General features: G+C 37.7%; 2 protein-coding genes across 9 annotated transcripts in view; one reads left to right on the top strand and one right to left on the bottom strand.

The window, feature by feature from the left end:
• Positions 1 to 22,764, bottom strand: part of LOC142334762 (uncharacterized) — a 603,346-nt gene that overhangs the window by 26,255 nt on the left and 554,327 nt on the right. The window lies entirely within an intron of this gene.
• On the top strand, positions 2,754 to 22,694 carry LOC142334761 (gamma-aminobutyric acid receptor subunit pi-like). Of its 8 annotated transcripts, none has more exons than XM_075383044.1 (10): positions 2,754 to 3,423; positions 16,751 to 17,457; positions 18,263 to 18,475; positions 19,238 to 19,372; positions 19,712 to 19,860; positions 20,204 to 20,386; positions 20,775 to 20,952; positions 21,296 to 21,430; positions 21,839 to 22,069; positions 22,430 to 22,694. In XM_075383044.1, the coding sequence occupies exons 2-10, from the start codon at positions 17,266 to 17,268 to the stop codon at positions 22,484 to 22,486; spliced, it is 1,473 nt and encodes a 490-aa protein (XP_075239159.1). In that variant the 5' UTR covers positions 2,754 to 3,423; positions 16,751 to 17,265; the 3' UTR covers positions 22,487 to 22,694. The 8 variants fall into 8 exon arrangements, with proteins under 8 accessions (XP_075239159.1, XP_075239154.1, XP_075239156.1 ...); XM_075383039.1 differs by having other exon boundaries at positions 16,611 to 17,457; XM_075383041.1 differs by lacking the exon at positions 2,754 to 3,423 and adding an exon at positions 5,251 to 6,191 and having other exon boundaries at positions 16,611 to 17,457.

The following is a 22,764-nucleotide window of genomic DNA, read 5'->3' as shown; positions in this document are numbered from 1 at the left end:
CTCCCTTGGCGCGTTTTAGAAGAGACAATTAAATTCTGCTCTGATTTCATATAAAATTTTAAGCTGATTTTGCAACACTATTATACCTTTTGGACGCATTCCCATCGTAATGAAACTCAAAGCTGACTACGCAACACGAACACCATTAAACTATTAGCTGATTTCCGAAAATTCATATCGTAGCGGCAACACAACACAAAATCAAACTCTTACCCGATTTCAGAAGGCAAATTAATTCTAAGAGATAATTTAACATTTTATTTAAAATCTAAGCCGAATTCACAAAACAAACTCGTACCTGATTTCACAATATACAAACAATTAGATGATGTTAGAAAACGCCTAAACAGCATTTTAACTTGAATCCAATTCAATAAAATGAAAAAAGTGAAAACTGCTGATTTGAGCATTTTATGCTCAATCAGAAGAAATTGGTCAGAGAAAGATCAGTACAGACGAAGAGCTAACCAAATAAACAAGATCAAAAATAGTTTCAGCTCATAAAAAACCAACTCACATGACTTCAAAAGAATGAAACTAGCTCACAAAATACCATTTTCAGAGCTACTGTAAAAGCTGTTTCCACAAATCGATCTTCTTTGTAACATTTATCCCCGGAAAATTGCTTCAATTAGCTGTAACCACTATCTGGCGATTTGATATTCGCTAATTCTGACATAAATTATTTACCAAACCTCTTAGGAGCCTTGATATATTTAAATGCCAATCTGTAAATTTTCATTAATCCTCAATCAGTAGTCCAGGGGACTTTTTACAATCATTCGCCAATTAGGTTCAAGTATATTTCGTTCAAGTTTGACCGCATGGTTAAAAGAGTGACAATTGCGAGTAATATATATATACATATATATATATATATATAATTATATATATATATATATATATAAACACACACACACACACCTATGGGACGGCCATGCCTCAGCGGCCTATGGGACTGATATGAAACTATCACAACCGAACAAAATATCAGCACCGTTCTCAAATCTTATTGGGGAATATCTCCTTTTCGGCTAATATTCCATTTGGTTAATTTTACTTTCGGCTAATATTAAGGGCACCCTTTGTGCGTTTTAGAAGAGACAATTAAACTCTGCGCTGATTTCACATAAAAACTTTGAGCTGATTTTGCAAACACTATTATACCCTTGGACGCATTCCATCGTAATGAAACTCAAAGCTGACTACGCAACACGAACACCATTAAACTCTTAGCTGATTTCAGAAAACTCATCCCGTAGCGCCATCACAACACAAAATAAAAATCTTACTCGATTTCAGAAGGGAAAATAATTCTAAGTGATAACTTAACATCTTATTTAGATCTAGGCCGAAATCACAAAACAAAACTCTTACCTGATTTCACAATGTACAAACAATTAGATAATGTCAGAAAACGCAAAACAGCATTTTAACTCGCATCCAATTAAACAAAATGAAAAAAGTGAAAACTGCTGATTTGAGCATTTTATGCTCAATCAGAAGAAATTGGTCAGAGAAAGATCAAAACAGACGACGAGCTAACCAAATAAACAAGATCAAAAATAGTTTCAGCTCATAAAAAACCAACTCATATGACTTCAAAAAAATGAAACTAGCACAAAAAATACCATTTTATGTCGGCAAATGTTTATCAGAGCTACTGTAAAAGCTGTTTCAACAAATCGATCTTTTTTGTAACCAATATCCCCGGAAAATGGCTTCAATTAGCTGCAACCATTATCTGGCGATTTGATATTCGTCAGTTCTAACATAATTTATTCACCAAACCTCTTAGGAGCCATGATATCTTTAAATGCCAATCTGTAAATTTTCATTAATCCTCAATCAGTAATCCAGGGGACTCTTATACAAGCATTCGCCAATTAGGTTCAAGTAATTTTCGTTCAAGTTTGACCGCATGGTTGAAAAGAGTGACCAAGTGCTAGTTATATATATATATATATATATATATATATATATATATATATAAACACACATACACACACAAATATATATATATATATATATATATATATATATATATAATATATATATATATATATATATATATATATATACACTCGATAAAAGCAGCTATTTGCCAAGTACGTTACTAAAACGTTGGGAAAATCAACATTTACAAGAAAAAGTCAGGGCTGAAACATTCTCCCAAAAAATTTAAGCTTACACTGAAAGCTGGTAAACAGAATGGAGGCAGATTAGTATTAAATTGTAGCAAGTAGTTCGTAGCTTGAACACGTTAAATTTTCAGTTTTATGGGCTGATTTTTTTAGCACTTTTAAGACCTCTTTACGTGAAACAACGAACACTTTCAATGCTTATGAACCTAATGCAATTCGTCATGCTATCAGATAAAAAAGCTACGCATAAAACATTTTCCCACAAATCTACACAAAATATTTCATGAAATTTTTTTTTTCGCTGACGAAACGAGTGGGTATTTCCGATTTTGCAAAATTATAACTTTGGCAGCGGAAAAACAGTTTATATTTCACATTTTTTTCATGTGGCTTGTAAACTAATATCTGTCCAGCAGTAGTAGTGTCAGAAATGACATTGATATATCCCATCGTATCAGGTCACAACATAAATATTTCTATTTACTCACCAACAGTGAACCACTGTACCATTTTGCTTCAGTATTTGTACACAGTGTAAACACTTACACAAAAAGGTACATGCAAATTTCACCAGTTGCCATAAACAAACAAAAAATTTAGCAGACTGGTTAAAAATGATTCCCAAAAAGTATCGTAAACACAGCCGCCCTCCTGGCTACTAAAATTATTATTACTATCTTTACTATTATTACTACTACTATTATTATTATCGAATATCGCTCATATAATAACATTCATCATATTACAATGTCCCTAAGCTGTCCCGTCCCATAACCACTCTAGTTATGAATGCTTTTTTCTCTCATTTACCAGCCGCTCGCGTATAGTTTATAAATTACTCCACACCGCCGTGCTGCGTGGGGATGTCACATCAAATCAACTGATCTTTTCCGAACTCCAATCTATCTATGCGCATAGCTATTTTAGTGACCTAAGCCTGAACTGCAGCGCTATTTCATTTTTCCTGCTTGTTTGCTTGCATGCTTTGATTGTAGCGCTTGGCTGTTTGTTAAATTATTCATATCACAAATGTATAAATACATCACCAAGCAAGGACATTCTATCTTGCCATTCGCTAGCAGGGAAAATAATTAAGTCTAGTGGTGAAACTCAAACAACATTTCTTCTGAACTTGATCGGATTGATACAGGAAAGCAACACATATTCATTATAGAGCCGCTTTTTATCCTTCTATGCAATATAGTTGCAGATTTCTTCTATCAATAAACAAACATTTACTTGAACATTTTAGCACAACATTCTTATTTACTTTTCCCAGGTAAACGGAAACCTTATCTGCTTTCTATCTAAGACTTTCTTCTATCTGTTTTGTTTTATCTACGACTCTTTTATTTATGAAAAACAACAATTTAGAAGAAGACTTTGATCTATTTCCTCTCATCAATTACTTCGCCAAATATTCATCATATGTATTTTAAGGTTACATACTTATCATCAATCATTTTTCCTTCTTCAATTTTCTCGAGCCGATATTTAAAAATAAATAGAATAGAAAAATGAAGACACAAAAACGCGTGACAAAACTAGAACTCGTTAAGAGCACACAAGAGTATGACAGATTTTCTATCAATTCTCTTTAAATTGAAAAAAAAAACCGAGATATGACATTTATGTTGCTAATTGCCTAGTTCGCTCTGTCACAGCGCAGCTTTGAACGTGGTTTGATAGTCCAGTCACAAACAGGTGGCTGAATACAATAGCACCCATTGTAAACGGTGTTCATTACCCTAATTTTCAGTTAATTAGCTTTTTCCTCAAAAAAAACAATTTTTAAATTATAAACTTGCTTTACACTTGGGATGAAAACTGTTTGGGGCCAGTGCTTGGTGGGTTCTGTGATCCCGTCAATCTGTCCTCTCCGAGATTTATATCAATAGTATTGTATAAATTCTTTTGAAGAAACTGATTTTCTATCTAATGAAAGTAAAAGTACTTAGTGTCTGTCATGTCCATGAGCGATAAGTTATCTACGCAAACGCAAAATTCTAAAATCACAGAATCACAAAAGAGACTTTAGTTTATCATGCTTGAAAGCAACAACAAAATCAAAGCATCAACAAAATCACGACGACTTAAGATTTAATCAGCAACTCACTAAATAAAACGCCAATGATAAATAGTAGCTACAAAAGGGACTGCTAATAATTTGACCAGTAATTAATTCATCCCACTGCCGGCGAAGAGAATATGATACTCTTTGAACTTTGATTATCGAAAATCTATTAATATCCAATAAAATATTTTCTGAATTCAAACATAAATTAACGTTGAACAAATTGCACTCGAACCAGATATTAGGCAATCTAGTTGATAGGGCAAGTAGCTTAAAGTTTTTAGAACGCAACAACGCTCACCCCAGAAGGTTCGAACCCACATCCTTCAACCCACAACTCATTTTGCTACAACAAACATTTCGCTACAACGGTTTTGCTTCTCTTTAGAAACTAACGTTATTCCAGAATGAGAGCAACGTAGATCACTCAAAAATGAAGCATGAAAAAGCCACTTAAGAAGTCAAAACTTGAGAGCAAAAGTGCAAACGGTCAAGCAAAAATATTGCATAAAAAGACACGTAGGTTTAAAAAAAGAACTCCAAACTCGTTCGAGAGAAGTTAAAATCATGGAATCAAAAAAACTTTCAGCGAGTGATTAGCTAAGACAAATTTGCATGACCTATGCAACTTAAGAGTAACTTGAAACATAAACCGACTAACGTCGAAAAAATTGCTCTCGAATGACAGGCGGGACAATTTAATTCAGGGGCTGTAGCTTAGATGAATTTTTCTGTAGGTGCAAAAACAACCAACTAAGGTCGGGTTCGCACCTCTACCCCTGAGTCCCATTCCGCCACCTCGACAGAGGCTTTAACCGCTATCAGGGCCTTGTCTTCGTCTCTCTAACGATCGGTTTTGTTTGAACAACATACTTTATTTCAGAGTGAGATCAAGTAAATCACTCAAAAAAGTCACTCGAGATGTCAAAGATTATTCTTGAGAAGTCAAAGCGCTTTAACGGTCAAGCGAAAAAATTTGCATAAAAACACATGTTTACAAAAATTGATCCTCATTCGAGAGCAATTAAAAACTTTAATGTCAGGTTGAGAGGCCATCATAAGCAGTTGGTGACCTGGATTGAACTCAGAACAAAAATTAAAAATTCTGAAGTTAATTAATCCTGATGAACTAATAATTAGTCGCATGCAAACTTTACAGAAACAGCATTTTATATTAACTAAATCATTTTGAGAATCTGAGATGCGTAAAAAAATTAACGAAGAGTTGAAGGAATCTCCAAGTATGCGCGTCACTTTCTTCAATTCAAATTTCTTAAAATAACATTAACATGAGCTTCTTCCGCTCCGAACCTTAATAATTCTTTCTAATATAGAGACGTGGAGAGCATAGGTACTTAAGCCACGCATTGACAAAATTTAATCAGAGTTAAAAAGAAAACGTTTTAGCCCTCCCACTGCTTAAAAATAAATACAATAATTAAATGTTTGATTTTTCAAAAATTTTCATTTAATTTCATTAGTCGATATAATGAATGGTGGCACATGCAGTCGTAGGCACTTTATAGAAAGCGTTCCTAGCAATTGCATTTATACATTTATGAAAATGTCGTTGAAGGCCATATGGTACAAAAAAGAGTGCGTTGAATTGAAGCGCCATCTAGTTTTTGCCAGCTTATATCATTTGACTATTTGGCGCACTTTCCCCCTCTCTCTCCCATCGTAATCATAATGCAATGGTTCCGCAAGCCAAGCGCGAAATATGTAGAACAATAGAGAAGCAGCTAATCTTACTTTTATTTTTATGAAAAAGCAGATTTTATATCCCGGAAAGCAACAGAGCGGAAACGAGAGGCAAAAACCATTCTTTCATTCAATATTTTATTTACCAACAGACGCTATTAAATTTCAAACTAGTTTCCCCAAAAATAACAAAAAAGCTTACTCGTTTATTGTTCACTTTTATCCACTTTCGCAGCCACCGGTTGTTTCTACATGCGAAAAAAATCCTACTAGTGCCGGGATACCATAATAGAGAAAAGCAGGCGTTTGTTGAAGCAGATGAATAGTTCACAAAGCCCTTTTAAAAGGGAACAGTTCAGGGTGTTTTAAAACACACGCCTCAGGCATTCAGCTTTTCTCTTTGATCAGTTAGTAACCTTCAAAACCAGTTGGACTAAAATTTCTTCAACATCCTAGCACTACAATCAATGTTAGATACGCGCTTCGCTTAACTCTAACTCTAACTCGTTGCTCTCTCTATCTTCTCCGTCACAGGTAACTAACTTTTTTGCGGAAAAATCAATCAACCTTTAGTTGCAACACAACCCCGCATGTCAAATACAAAATTGCAGTCGACTAAGGAAGTTATTGTACAAGTTATGGAATTAACCGTTTAAATTTGCTTCACAAAGCTCGAACCTATATTTTACTGCACTATTCATTTTCACGGCTGATATTTGCATATAAACGAACACCTTTAAGTTATTTTTAAAAAAACAATCGCGTGAAATCAATCACAGCTGTGCTTGAGATCACTTCGCATTTCACTTCAGAGCTGTTTAATCTCAACAAAATCAGAATGACAGTTGATGGATGCAGATTAAGTAAGACAGTCTTGTGACAATTGAGAGATGACAGTTATCAATATTGATTTGACTGCTGCTTTAACCGATATCAAAACAATTAGCTAATACCTCTTTCTCATTACTGTCTTCCTGTCAGGTAAGTAAGAATATTCGTACATTCACTACTAATAGGACAATCGAGAAAATGTACACGCCGAACTTAGTTACAAATTAATTAACCGCAAATTAGTATTATCTAAATCTAAACTTGGTTTTGATTCTCGTATTTGGCAACACATCGAAAGCGTCCTTTCGAGAAAGTTTTTCCCAAGACCTCGCATGTCGTTGTGTTCAAAAATTGCACAGAAACATAACGGGCAGAATACCGGAAACGACTCGGGTAAACTCGAAATTCAAAAATACTCGACATAACTAAGTATAAAACAGAAACAACAAAAACGAAGAATTATATTACCTTATATTACTATAGCAGAAGAGATGGGGGGAATGGGGAATCTTAACGCGTCAAAATTTCTCAAAATAACCTTTTCACGTCGTCTATTACAAAAAGTCACTAAGGTTTATTATTAACAAACTCAAGCAAGCCGATAGGCAAGCAAGCCGAATTTTGAAAATGAGGTCAAGAAAGCCGAAAATTTTTGGGATACCGGTATTTTTAAGTTGCCTCTGGCGGGCCGGTCGGCGGACTTCGCCGCGACAATCGGCCCGCGGTTTCCGGATTACATCCCACAGCGAATGAGAGGCATGGGAATACACAGCGGTCCGCTGAGGCCTGTAACCACTAAATGTCTAAAAATTGACGTATTTTTGTTTCTTTGGTGAATTGGAATACAGTATGCACTACAATACTATGCGCAGTGTTGACTGTAACTATTAACAATGTATTATTTCTGATAGATTACATAACTAATAAAAAACTTTCGGCTTGCTTTTATGTCCGCTTACTTTTACTTCGGCTTACTTTGCGTTCACCGAGATTTTTATCTCAAACAACGATTTCTCACTCCTATTTACAACCAATTTGAAAACCTATTACATCTGAAAACTACCAATTTAATCGCTTCCATCACAACGTTAGCTCGGGTAAACTGACAAGTCCAATTTGATTTCTCATTGACATTTCGAAAATACAAAAAACGGGAGAACAGATCATAAAACATTGATTCCGGCAAAAAGGTGGAGCTTCATACAAACTTACACCAAACAAAACTAAAAAAAATGCAATTTCGAAATTACGAATTGATTTGACAGCTGCTTTAACCGATATCAAAACAATTAGCTAATACCTCTTTCTCATTACTGTCTTCCTGTCAGGTAAGTAAGAATATTCGTACATTCACTACTAATAGGACAATCGAGAAAATGTACACGCCGAACTTAGTTACAAATTAATTAACCGCAAATTAGTATTATCTAAATCTAAACTTGGTTTTGATTCTCGTATTTGGCAACACATCGAAAGCGTCCTTTCGAGAAAGTTTTTCCCAAGACCTCGCATGTCGTTGTGTTCAAAAATTGCACAGAAACATAACGGGCAGAATACCGGAAACGACTCGGGTAAACTCGAAATTCAAAAATACTCGACATAACTAAGTATAAAACAGAAACAACAAAAACGAAGAATTATATTACCTTATATTACTATAGCAGAAGAGATGGGGGGAATGGGGAATCTTAACGTGTCAAAATTTCTCAAAATAACCTTTTCACGTCGTCTATTACAAAAAGTCACTAAGGTTTATTATTAACAAACTCAAGTAAGCCGATAGGCAAGCAAGCCGAATTTTGAAAATGAGGTCAAGAAAGCCGAAAATTTTTGGGATACCGGTATTTTTAAGTTGCCTCTGGCGGGCCGGTCGGCGGACTTCGCCGCGACAATCGGCCCGCGGTTTCCGGATTACATCCCACAGCGAATGAGAGGCAGGGAATACACAGCGGTCCGCTGAGGCCTGTAACCACTAAATGTCTAAAAATTGACGTATTTTTGTTTCTTTGGTGAATTGGAATACAGTATGCACTACAATACTATGCGCAGTGTTGACTGTAACTATTAACAATGTATTATTTCTGATAGATTACATAACTAATAAAAAACTTTCGGCTTGCTTTTATGTCCGCTTACTTTTACTTCGGCTTACTTTGCGTTCACCGAGATTTTTATCTCAAACAACGATTTCTCACTCCTATTTACAACCAATTTGAAAACCTATTACATCTGAAAACTACCATCATCATCAGTCGTTCGCTTCTTCATATATCCAGGTTGAGTTCTTCAAGCCAGTCTATGGCGGTCTCCGTGAGGTGGCAAAGTTCTCCCATGCCTCCTGGTAGGTACGTTATAGGGCACTCTTCCACGATGTGTTGGGAAGATGGTCTGCTCAGGCCACAGACACAGGTAGTGTTGTTCCAGTTGGACTTGAGCGCGCTAGTGCGGAGGCGGTTGAGCTGGCACCAAGACCTCCTGGGGAGCTTGTCCGAGGCCTTGAAATAAACGGGGATTTCTTCGTTGAGTTGTTGCAATATCGTCTGCGGTTTCTTCGCGGGGAATTGGATTCTGCTCTTCAGCCGGGAGCGTCTTCTGGTATCGTCCACAAGGTGATTCAGAAGTTTGATGTTAGAATTCTGACATGTGCGCGCTCTAGCGTCAACAATGCTGTCACGCCTCTTGCGAGGATTCTCCATGTTGGACACGAGCGGGAGGAAATCTGTTTTCGTATTCATGGGGGTGCCGGAAACTATTCGCATGGCCTGGAACATCTTGCGGTCGACTTTGGGCGCGTGCGCGGAGTTGTGCCAGACACTGCACGCGTAATCAGCCACTGACTGTACAAGAGCAAGCGAAGAGATGCGCAGGCTCCTTGGCTTAGTGCCCCAAGACTTGCCGGCAAGCATTCTAATGAGGTTCACACGTTTCTGGAGCTTCTCGGCCGTGTTAGTGCAGTGCTGGTTGTAGGTCAGAGACCTGTCAAGTTCAACCCCGAGGTATTTGAAGCTCGACTCCGCAGGGACCTTTTCCCCATTCAGGATGATATCCAGGTCGGGCTTGCGGGGACCCAGGTTGAAGAGAACCGACACACATTTTGAAGGATTGAGGCGGAGCTTCCACTTCCGGTAGTAGTCCGCTAAGGCATTAGCATCAGCTTGGAGGTCCGCCTGGACGGCGATTGTGGTTTTGCCTCTGGCGAGGAGGGCGCTGTCGTCTGCGTACATGTACTTGCTGCACCTGCTTGAAGGGGTATCATACGTGTAGCAGTTGAACAGTATAGGCGCCAGAACGGAGCCTTGTGGCAGGCCATTCCGTACCCTCCTCCATGTGGATTTGGTGTTGCCAGTGTGGACCCTGAAACTGCGGTTAGAAATCAGGTCTTGGATGACCTGAATGACGTGGACATCCGGGATCATCTTCGTGAGCTTGTAAGTGAGTCCGGTTATCCAGACAGTGTCATAGGCTGAAGAGAGATCGACAAAGACGGCACCTACAGAACTCTTAGCCTGGAAAGCGTCCTCGATCTCCTGGGTGATGTTCAGTACTTGGAGTTCAGTAGATCTGTGGGGTCGAAATCCAAACTGTTCATCTGGGAGGGCGCATTCGACAAAAGGAGAGATCCTTTTCATAACGACGCGTTCGTAGAGTTTGTATCCAAGGCTCAGAAGCGAGATTGGTCTGTAGCTTCTGACGTCGACTGGGTCTTTCTTTGGTTTCAAGACCGGTATAATTTTGGCTTTCCGCCAAATTTTCGGTATGCATCGCAAATTGAAGCAGCGTTGGAGAAATTCAGTCAGCCAGCTAAGGGCGTTGGGTCCTAGGTTTTTCAGGAATTCCGGGAACATTTGGTCCAAGCCAGGTTGCTTGTTCTGCTTGATCTCTCGGATGGCGTCGATCACTTCCTGGGTTTGGATCTTACCGCTCAGCGAGATGTTTTCCTTCTTCTCTTCCCGAAAGGACTTCATGTGAGCTCGTATTTGGTGCTTCAGGGCAGGTTCGGTTCTGGGGATGCGAGATACATTTGCGAGCATAGTGGCGTACTCATTGGCGTTGACTGTGTTCACCGTCTTCGTTTGATGCCGGTTGTTGAGCTTGCGCATCAGTTGAAAAGCTTTACGCGAAGATCGGGTGAAGTCAGTCTTTTCTACCGTATCAATCCAGCGTTGTTCGCGGTCCTTGGAGAGTTCTGCGAGTAGCTTCTCGCCGGCCCTGCGTCTTTTGGCGTAGTCGTTAGCCTGCGTGGCCTCTTTGTACAAAGCAGCTTTGCTACTGTCCCAGCAGGGGATGTACTCCTTCCGTGCCCCTCTAGGGATGCTTCTTTTAGCAGCAGTGCGCATGAGTTGGCAGAACTCTTTCCAAGCTTCGGAGATGTCTCTGATCTTCACATTGCCGATGGACTTCTCGGTGATCTTCCGGAACTTGTCCCAGTTAGCCTTCCAGAAGTTCCATCGCGGCAGGTAGCTTGTGGGGAAACACTCGATCTGAGTTCCCAGGGTGGTGAGAATCGGGAAGTGCTGCGATTTGGGGAATCGACTGAGTACCTGGTAATCTGTGTCGTCTCTGCTCCTGCTGATCACAAGGTCAGGGTGAGTGGGTGTACCCCAAATGGCAGAGCGAAAGGTGTAGACAGAAGGTTGGTTGTGGACATGTAGGTCGGCCAGCTCCGTCCATTCCATCAGTCTTGTTCCATCCACTGAGTCTGTCTTGTATCCCCAAGCCGTGTGGGCACAGTTGAAATCGCCAATGTAGATTTCAGCTGTGGGGAGATCGTGTGGGTTCCATAGAGACGAGCTAGGTGGCCTGTACACATTGACCAGTTTTATCCCATGGATCTCAACACAGTGCCATTGCAATTGACTAGGGAGGGAGTTGCAGATGGGAAAACTACCAATTTAATCGCTTCCATCACAACGTTAGCTCGGGTAAACTGACAAGTCCAATTTGATTTCTCATTGACATTTCGAAAATACAAAAAACGGGAGAACAGATCATAAAACATTGATTCCGGCAAAAAGGTGGAGCTTCATACAAACTTACACCAAACAAAACTAAAAAAATGCAATTACGAAATGTTTGAAACAGAAAAAAAAGATGCAATGAAAAGAACAGTAGCTCATTCAAAAACAGCACAGCAAACCCTAAAAAATAGGTCTCATAGCCTCATTAAACTTTATGATAAAGAGCTTGAAGAGAACATTTACCACGGGGGAGTTAGAAGGGGTAGACGGTTAGTTGACAAAAAGAAGTGAAAAATTCTCATCGCATCCTTTCTACTTGGATTATTAAGATGAAACTAACTACCAAACATTAGAAGCAGACTTAAAATATTAATGAATATCAGTTCGAAAAAACGAAGACAAATTTTAAGTCATCTGCAAACTTGCTTCAGCTAGTACCAATACAATTCGAGTCTTAAAACGAAAAATATGAGCCAAATAACTTTAGTTTCAGAGCAACCTAAAAAGGAAACGATTTTGTACAAAAGGTTCATCAGAATTTTTTGTTAAAAAAGTCAATTTCAGGCAAGTTTCAGCTTAATAATACGAGAAAAGCTGTCCAATAACTCAATCAGTCAATACTATGCAATAACATATCAAAAATGAACCGGACACTTTAACCACATACGCTTGCAAAATAAACACATCACAACACTGCTTTTGATATTGACATTAAAGATTTAACTCTGTCTTTGGGCCTCGTTCCAATCAATAAATAACTCGATACTTCGAAAAGCAATAGTCAAAACACACAGTACTTGTTAACTCTTTCAAAGACGCGCCAAATGTAAGGCTGCAAAAACAGTCAGCATTATCATAAACAGAAACAAAAGGCTGAAACCGAATTTTTGAAACAAGTGTTATATTTCCGGAACTCCGGAACAGCTGATTATCACAAGGGTCATTATTTTCTCAGCGAAAATTTTGCCTTCAGTTGCCGCACCTTCATTCAAAAAGGGTACAAATAAAACCATTCCCATGATCGCATACGAGATTAAGCGACAGTTTCCTGTGAACGAAAAGAACATAACAAATAGTCCAGCATTTTGATATACAATTATATTCTCTAAAACGACAAAAACGAACAATATGGCCCACAAACGAATAATCGAATTACTTTTTTTCCAATTCAATCATTGGGGAAGTCCGTTTTGTTTTGAGACTCTTCAAGGGGAAGTCAGTTTAATAATGAGGCCCTTTTTGAAATGTCCTCGAAGCATAAATTGAAAATTATGACGTCACAAATGCATACTTCCAATTATTGTTCTCAAGCTTTCTATTAATATATCAACAAAATCGAAACACTAGGCACGAATTCGCTACCATTCTTCAATATTATCCCTCATTTGTTCAATTCAGAATTCAATTCTTTAGCTGAAATTCCCTTTCCAATCAACGACACTCCAAAAATAAACAATTTTATTGTCAACAGTGTTTACAACTTAGCAAGGTAGCAATTTGCTGTCAAGCTGAAAAACAAATTTTACCATTGTTCACAAAAAATGACGATGAAATAAACAGTAAGCATTTTTGTTCAAACGCATACAAATTTGACCAAAAGCCCTTACCTAATTTAGACATTCGCGTTTCAATAACACATCAAAAACCAAAAAAATAGTTATTCTGAATTTCATTTTTGAGGTAATTTCTTTGAGGCTGTCTTTAATGTCTTTCTTGACCTGCTCTCTGCTTTCCATTTCTGTCCTCAACTTAAGACATGCACATGTTTGTGAAATTCTGTCAGAGAGTCCGATAAAAAACGCAGCTATGGAATAACTTCAAAGCGAATGGAAGAACAGCCGCCAATGTCTGAATTATATCAAACATCTTCTATTGAATATTAATGAGCAAAAAGAGAAACCGCATTTTTACCAACATTACTGCCAACAGTTATGGTCGCAAAATTTATTTCTCCTTTTTATCACATATAAATATTACAAAAACATTCCCTCGTTGCAAAATATTGCCATAAAATCTGCATAACCCAAAATGTTCATCTTTTTCATTGAAGATACAATTCAAAAAACAAAGGTTAGAAACTTTCACAGTGTTGAGAAAAAGAAACATCTACTTGTAAGAACTACGGTAGCATTTAAAGCCAGTTCGAGGTCAAATTTTATTTACGCGTGATGTAGAAAACGATAGCGAAAGGAAAATGATTTGTATTACAGAATTTTGTAGCAAAAAGGCGAACGGCTACAAAAATAAAACCGATATCAGAACTTTCCAGAAAAATCCTTCCAAGGATAATCTTAAGGACAAGATTCTTACCAATTTCTTAAAGCAAATAAGAATAAAATCTGAATTCGGATGGCAGAAAGTATTAACACATATTACAGAACATTAGTTCAATTCACCAACTAGGACACCATACAAGTCAAACACTCTTCAAGAGGTGCTTAAAAAATCTTAGTAGAAACTTCATTTTTAGCTACCAATTTGGGCAAAATTTTTCTTGGCACGGTAATCAATCATTTTTATAACAGCAAATCTCACGGACTTTCTTTGACACTGTGTTTTGATTTTTGGTACAAGAACGAGTGACCTAACAGATGATTTAATGGCAATTTGCAGAAAATCTAAGTTTTTGGGAAGATACCAACAAACTGCCAAAAACTGCTAAAATTGTCAACTCTTTTTTCAAAAAAAAATGTTTACCAGACTTATGAGTCGAAACCTACCAAAAAACGTAAAGTTAGTTAACGAAATAAGTTTTAATTGACGACGGCATATGATTTAAACCTTTTTGAACTACAGTGCGATAAACGCTGACCTGAGCGAAGACTAATCTCTGGAAAAAATACTTTTCATCACAGTATCCAAGTAGAATTGAATTGGGAATACTACTCGACAAGATGTACTTCTCTTCGGTAATCCCTCCAGGCAGTATTTATCATTTTTTTAAATTTAAAAAATTGAAGTAATTAATTGATATTCAATAGAATCGACCAGAAAACAATGGAAATTTTCAAAAATCAGTTCTAAGAAAAGAAAATTTGGAACTTAAATGTTTAATGTCAATAGCAACTTAACACGCTATTAATTTGCAGTTTTTCAGAATTTCTCTTGATTTTTTTTATCAGAACAGAGGCAATTAAACACATTTTCAAAGTGTGCACTGAAAAAAGGAAAAGGACATTGACGACAGATTGCTGGGAAAGAGCTGCCGACTCCATTGAAGGATTCTGCTGCGCTGATCCCGTTTCAATTTAAAAAAACTGGATGCAAATATCTTATAAAAAAGCAACAATAAAGTAATATCTTAGCTGCTTGATAGACAAGGTGGAGGCTACCACAAAAACAATTGAAAGACAGGGAAAATTGCAAGTTCTTTATCAGAAAAATTTTGTTAGTCTGAAAAAGCCAGTAAGGGGGTTGATAAAAATGTATTTCTGAGAAAACTTAAAAATTGAGATCTAAGCGTCGCAGGCTTTCATATATTACCACTAATATCTCTCTAGAATGCGTTAAGAAAGTTTTTAATTTTGGCTGAGAAAAAGACGGCCCACTAAAATATATTTTCTTCCATTTTCTTTAAAATTATTGAACCTATAACCTCAAACATTAAAGAGATTAGCTCTTTATTTTCAAAATATGTATCACCCTGAAGTAGTAAAAGAATTCAAAACGTCCATACAAGTTTACTCTTCTGAATCGGCGTTTTCAAAAGCTTTCAGAAATTTATTTTCAACAACTGTAAAACAGCACTAAATTGAACTATAAACTTCTAAATGAACAACTTGGTTTATTTATGGCGTACTTAACATAACAGACAGAGCATAAAGTTTGTCGATGAAGCCATTGCGCGTCATCAAGGAAGAGATAAAAAGGACACTTGCTAATTTGAGACTTTGACATCGCTGTCAGGTGGCCTTTAAAAACAGTACTCTAGATACAAAGCAGCAGCCACTTTCATCAGTTAAAAGCTCTCTGACACGTTTAAAAATAGCGTGAATGTGATGAAATTAAAGACGTTTGATAGGACAACATTTCCTGTTCTCGATTAAATCAGTCGATTGCTTTGTTGTTTTTGTTTTTGCCATGGTTAGTTAGGGTAAAATGAGGGTGTAATAAGACTAATACGCATCCCGTTGTGAACAGGGCGCTAGCAATAGCAAATATAGGAGAGTGGGCACCAAAGAAAAAGAGAGAGAAAAGAAGCAATGGGAAGAAGATATATTTCTACATGTCTGCACGTGTTAGACTATTTTGACAGAGACGGACCTCTACTAGTGCTGCTATAACTACCACAAACAATGCTATCAACACAAACACAATAGCTACACGCTATAATATACACCTCTCCTGCAGACACACATATAGCCTGGGGAGCATTCAATCTTCTTTCGAGTGTAGACAAAGGCAATAAAAACAAATTTCAACTTCATTTTAAACACAAATCCCCCCTCCCCCTTCCCGCACCCACTACCCCCACTAACACTAAGCCTGTTAGTTAACCTATTCCTGCTATCTTTGAAATGTGATAAAATCTAAGATTTGATTTTAACCACGTCGCCTTGTCGCCGCTATGCAAACAGCAACCTTTAAAAATGGTCAAAACAGGAAAACTCATTATTTTTACAGCCGCCGTTAAAAAGAAGTTAGAGAGCGAAGCACTAAACGCTCTCAAAAGCATTCGAGATAATCTTCAAGTGTTTTTAACCGCGACTAATTCTAGATTCTCTTCCTTAATTAAAGTGCCATATTGCAGCTTTTCCTTAATTATGCGATAAAGATGCTTCCGCAGTTCACACTCGCCATACACACTTGAAAAGGTAACTCTGATAAAAATAAATTTCAATGTATCTTTTTCTCTTTGTTGTTTATGGCTAAAAAGTGTCGGATAATTTGCATGCCTTTCAGACTTGTGAAGGAAAAAAGTATCCCTCAGTTTTTCCATATTCTTTCCCTTTATCGTACTTTTCATTTTGTTTCCCCATCTTCAACTGAAAGTAGTAGTCCGTTCGGTTTCACGCAGATTGCTATCAAATTTTTCTTCCAAGTTCCTGTGGTGGGAATGGTTCCCTTGTTGAAGAAAAGAGAAGATAAGCAATTTACATTCCGGAATATTCATCCATTCCTTTATTTTTCTCTTTCTATTTCGCACTCATTCCCGGCCGGCTCCTCTTCCCAGTAAAAACCCCAATTAGACCCACTGAAGAGCCTCATGTAGCAAAAATAGCCCAAGTGTGCTGAAATGGAATTAAACACGCTTTTCATATCACAAAACTTATTCTTCCTACATTACAACTCTTGTCTCTTCAGCCACTGCTACTGCTACTAGCTAGCTAGTTACACGCGGGTAGCGATTATTATTACAACTTCATAAAGTAGCCCTTCTTAATTTCCTCCCCTATTTCGTCGTCTTCTTGCGCGATATAACTACCCCCACCCGTCCGTACCACCGCTACTAATACCACCTCACTTTATCTCGTCTTCTATTTACTTTCCATTAACTTCAACCTGAAACAACCCCCCTGCTTATCATCTTTCCCCTGGATTCGCAACACAACCCAACATGAGACCAGTCTGTCAGATTTCCTTGTCGGTTTCCACGGTCATTTTGGCCATTTTTCTGGTTCACAATTCTCAAGGAAAGCATGATGTGAGTAAAATGCTGGATCACATCATTTCGGACCAACCAGACGAATTCGACGCTATCAAATACGACAAAACTCTCCGACCCAACTTCGGCGGCTCAGGAGTCCCAGTAAGTCAAAAACCTTGTCCACTTTGCAAAGTTTTGAAAGACTTATCTAAGAATTCTTGACACATAGAACGCATTTATTGATCAACAAACAAGGCATTTTTTGTATGACCTAGTTGTAAAACTGTCGTATAAAAAAGCGGGAGAAAGACATCGACATGAAATATGTCACTTCATTCACTAAGCCGAACTCGAGGTTTAGAAATCAGACTTCAATTTTTTCTGACTTAGAACAATTAAACATAACCGACTAAACGTCGGAAGAATTGCTCTTGAACGACTAGTGGGAGCTCTAATCAATTGCAGCCTGCTTCAGTCGGGGGGGGGGGTAGCCTAAATGGGACTAAGAAGTTCTATAGTGGGCTTCAAATAACCATATTAGAGGTTAACATATACCACTATTAAGATTTAAAGTAAAAAAATGACACCAGTTTTGGCGCACTTTTTATTTGACTTTTAGTATTAAATTGCCGCCAATTGAGTTCAGCTGCTTGAAATTGTGATGGAGAGAGAGAATTTTAGATCACGCGAAATGCAAAAAGTCAAGGGCGTAAAAGTCACTCGAAAAGTCAAAACCGTCAAGCGAAAATTTTGCATAAAAAAAAAGACACACACGTTTACAATAATTGCTATGAACTGCGTTCAAGAGCAATTAATTAGGAGGTCTAAGCTAGACGGTCAGTGAAAAATAAAAACGACTTCAATTTTGTGAGAAAAACATTTAATTTGTTTAAAAAAAATGATCAAGAAAATAGCCCATAGTTTCAGATATTCATACTATTAGCTATGAGATAATTGTATAATGCAGGTAGGCATTACAATGAACATAGACAGTTTGGGACCGATAGACGAGGTGAACATGAACTTCCGAGTGGACATCTCGTTCAGGCAGTACTGGGAGGATAGCAGACTCAATTTCAGTCTCTACAAAGAGAACAAGTTCTTCCAGAACCTCACCCTCTCACACTCATTCCTCAAACGCATCTGGGTTCCGGACACTTACTTCCCAGACTCTTTACAGGTTTGCAGAATTCATCATTTCTGCAAAGTCACAAGAGAAATTCATTTAGAACGAGGGAATTTAGCCGCTTTAATTATGGAAAAAATGATATTAAAGTTTGGGCAACCTGGGAGGCTAATCTAACTTGTTTTCCTTGATTGTCCGATTAGATTTGTGGAACTGATTGAATGAGTCGATATCGATCATTTTCTTATGTGCCTTATTAACCCATATTGATGTTTTTAAACACGTAACGGAGCCTGTTGTAATAGCCCAGCTTGTGGTATATGAAGCTAACAAAGTTCCTACATGCGCAGTGCTTTGGTGCAAAGGTAGAATGCCTGGCCGCAGGTCTGAAGATAGTAGGGTCGAGTCCTCTAAGCTCTAATTCTTTAGCAGTATATGGAGTTACCATAGTTGCGTTGTTACATTATAATTGCGTAACACCAAAAAGAAATAAAAACTAAAACTGATCTGAATGATCAGTTTTAGTTTTTATTTCTTTTTGGTGTCATTCTACACCACTCCAACTCAATCTGTGGTCCCAGAGAATACAGGGATTTTTGGAGTGCAAGACTTCTTTGCCATGAGAACAAAAAAGTGACACCAAAACAGACAAAAAGTTGAAGCAACCAACAATTAAACCTTCAACAACTTCCTGCGATAACTAAGTTATTTGGATCAAACAAACTTTGAATTCTTCTAGACCTGTGAGAGCAGTACTTGATTTGAGCTGAATCCCATAGACCATTATAACTAGCCTAATTTGATTGTTTTTCAAAGGCGTTCAAGCAAGACGTGATGGTTCCGAACGTGTTGATTAGACTCTCTCCGGATGGCAGCATTCTCTACTCCTCGAGGGTCACTGTCATTGCTAAGTGTCCCATGGATCTACACTATTTCCCCATGGACTCACAGGTACCCCCCCCCCCCAATACAAATGCTCTTAAAATAATCACAAAAAAATATGCAATATTTACTCACTCGCACCATCTGAAAATATCAACCGTTTCACACCAGACATGGTCACATTATTGTACAACCATAACCTAGTTCAATTACCTCAGCTATCTTACAAAGATTTTTTTGACAGTATTGGCACTGTTTTCAGTTACTGCATTTGTCATTCATACTAATCGATTCTGATCATCAGAAAATCTGGTAAATCCTCGTTTAATTTCATTTTGACTATTTGAACGAAACAGTGAATACAAAAATTGGTTTTAAAAAGTATAAACAACTTGCTTCTCATTACAGACATGTACTCTATACGTGGAGTGTTACGGCTACACGACCAAAGACCTCCACCTTTACTGGTACACAGGAAACAGCAGTGTGGCCAACACACATAAAAAATTAGCCCAATTTACCCTGGAGGATTTCACCCTAGAAGAGGAGATACTCAAGTTAGTAACAACAGCTCATTTATGTTAGACCATCTTTAATGGCTATGGTATATTTGAAAATTAAAAGAACCGAAACACCCAAAATGCCGCATTAAATTCTACAAACACGTTACTATATTAACAAAATCATTCATTTAAGTATAATTAATTTTATCGGAGAGCTTGTAAATATTTAACCATCAGGTTATATTTTTTGAATTTGCATTTTTCGAATCCTTAAAAGAAGATTGGTTGCTAATTACTGTCTCGATTTCTGATGTTAAAGTGAAGCACCTACTAATAAGTCCCGCCCAGCTCATATTGACCAAAATTGTCGCTTAAGAGTCCCTGGATAACCTTTCAGATTTTCCACTGGATCTTTCTCCCAACTACGAGTGCATTTCCACTTCAAACGAGACCTTCTCTACTTTATACTGCAGAGCTATGTACCCTCCACCTTCATAGTCATGTGTTCCTGGGTCGCCTTCTGGATCAACCGGTCTGGGATACCCGGAAGAGCTTGTCTATCCATTACTACTGTTCTCAGGTACCCAAGCTTCACTGAACCCCAAGAAAAAGTCTTTCTGTTAAACAAGGCTATCATTTTGATACGATGGCTCCATTCCAAACTCACTCATTCGACCAAGTTTAAATAGTCGCACTTTATTCAAATTACAGCCTCATTTCAACTTCGTGTTTATAGTTAATTCCCTCATACACTCACAGAGCTAAGAGTTATCTTATCTTTTATATTTCCAAAAAAAGAAAATATTTACTATCGAGGCTTTCAAAAAAAATCTCCAGTACTTGAAGGAATACTTATCCTTTAAGTAAAAAAAACCTTGCAGCATTTTTAATCCTTAAATATATTTATCAAATCCTTAAGGATGGCAGGAAAAGGCTCAAATGTCAAATGACAGACCTATTTTTTTCAGCCTAATTACTCTGATTGGGTCGACAAACGCAAAGCTGCCCAATGTCTCTGCGGTGAAGGCACTCGACGTCTATTTTGGTATTTGCTTCGTGTACGTGTTTGGCGGACTTCTCGAATTTGCGACTGTCATCTACTTGGAAACGAAGGAGAAAAAACAAACGGCTGCCAGAAAAGCCAAGGTTTTTCATCACTCAATATTTCCACCAATTTCCAGTCAAGCAACATCCAATTTCGACATCAGTTTCACCATTAATCAACTTCAAAAATTGCAAAATAATGAGAGTAGACTAGGTTTCTTAAAACTGATAAAAGAAAAAATGTTACAAGAAAAACAAATCTCCTAAAAAATTTGGCTGCGAAAATTAATCCGATCTCAATGACTACACCAAAATTACTCGCTAAAACCATCAAAAGAATTAACTTCTGATAACGCTTAACTCAGGTCGATTACAGGCAATAATTATCAATCCAAAGAATCTTAACCATTACTTGAAATTTACGTCGATTATAATTTATGAATAGGAGGAAGAGGCTAAGAAGTACAGGGACAAAGTGAAGCAGTCGACAGAGAGACAACTGATGGACGAAATAGAGACTAACTTCACTCACGCCATCCCCAGAAGAGTCAGTACTCTGGGGGACACTGTACAGCATCAGGCAAGCGCCCTCACCCCCCTCCCCCCCTCCAAAAAAAACAACTCACTCAGACACAAACTCATGGCAAATACACAATCGTACAACTACACCGCAAGAAATACAAATACACGAAGCCAGAACTATTTAACAATCCAACATTAAATATTTTTGTGACCAAACAAGAAACTAAATCCAGATATTTCGAAGCAGTCGTTAAGCAGAATTTGCATCTCCGCCCTAATTGGGTAAAACCATTGGGTAAAACCATGACAAATATTGCGGCCTCCATGACACTAGTAACCAGAAGGTCCAATTAATCAAGGATATGATTTTGTTAACCAAAAACTGGTTACCAAAAAATTTTCAAAGCTAACTTCTTTTAGGTAGAACTATTTTAGAAGAACTATAATTAATAAAACTAACTTTCAGGCGCGTTCAATCCTGCTAGAATACAAATCGATGAAACTTTCCGAGAACATTTCGGCACTCAACATTGATAGTATCCACGGAGATCCACCCACAAGCACCAGTTCCATACCTGCAGGGGCAGTCTCCCACCTTTCTATTAGCAACAAAGCACCCCAGCCCCCCAAGTGGACTGCATCTACTATAGAGAAATACTCCCGAATCCTATTTCCATCTTCTTTCTGCTTATTCCAGGTAACACAGATTTACATCTTTGAGAGTTTTGCGCAATCAACTCGTAACTCCGAAAACAATCAGCGCTCGTTCAAAACAGAAGAGGCGCCTCATAGCTTTAAAGTCAATTAAATGATAACTTTACATCGGTGAAATATTATTTTGGATTTTTCTCCTCGATTTCCGAACAAACCAAATTACGTCATGTGACTGACACTCTCACAAATCACAATTTAGGTCTGTATAGCCAATTTTTTTTACTATTTCTACATAGACAGCATCTTGTATAGAATCGTCATAATTATATGAAATAAATCTCTACAGCGAGAATTACGCCAAATCACCAGTCAAAAATGATAGTTTCAATAAATTGCTTAACAGGTTTTGTACTGGAGCTACTACAACATCAAAGAAGGGCACCAAGACGGAGGTCACTAGATACAGAAGAAAAACAGAACAAAAAATGACGGAGTCGTAACCCGGGCCCCGAACAGTTCCTTTCATTTCCACAATTCATACAGATATTAAGCGACACATTGAACACAAAACTCGCCATTTACTATTTGACCAATTTGCATCTATATCATAATTTGATATGTTAGATTTAAATTATCAATTCGTTGAATTAATAATAACAGATGCCGCAGATTTTCTACTATCTAAAGTGTTGAGAAATTATAAACAAAAGAACAAATACGGACAAAACTCAAAAAGTG

Source organism: Convolutriloba macropyga, chromosome 2, assembly GCF_964194025.1.
Source record: "Convolutriloba macropyga chromosome 2, txConMacr16.3, whole genome shotgun sequence".
In the NCBI taxonomy this organism is placed as follows: Eukaryota; Metazoa; Xenacoelomorpha; order Acoela; family Convolutidae; genus Convolutriloba; species Convolutriloba macropyga.
The sequence above is the reverse complement of the archived record's forward strand: the minus strand, read 5'-3'. Positions and strand labels throughout refer to the sequence as shown.

Bases quoted from the DNA above. Each gene is read 5' to 3' on its own strand.
- LOC142334761 (XM_075383044.1), top strand. From the start codon at position 17,266: ATGAGACCAGTCTGTCAGATTTCCTTGTCGGTTTCCACGGTCATTTTG. The intron at 18,476-19,237 runs GTTTGCAGAATT...TGTTTTTCAAAG, and splicing joins ACTTCCCAGACTCTTTACAG to GCGTTCAAGCAAGACGTGAT. The intron at 21,431-21,838 runs GCAAGCGCCCTC...ACTAACTTTCAG, and splicing joins GGGACACTGTACAGCATCAG to GCGCGTTCAATCCTGCTAGA.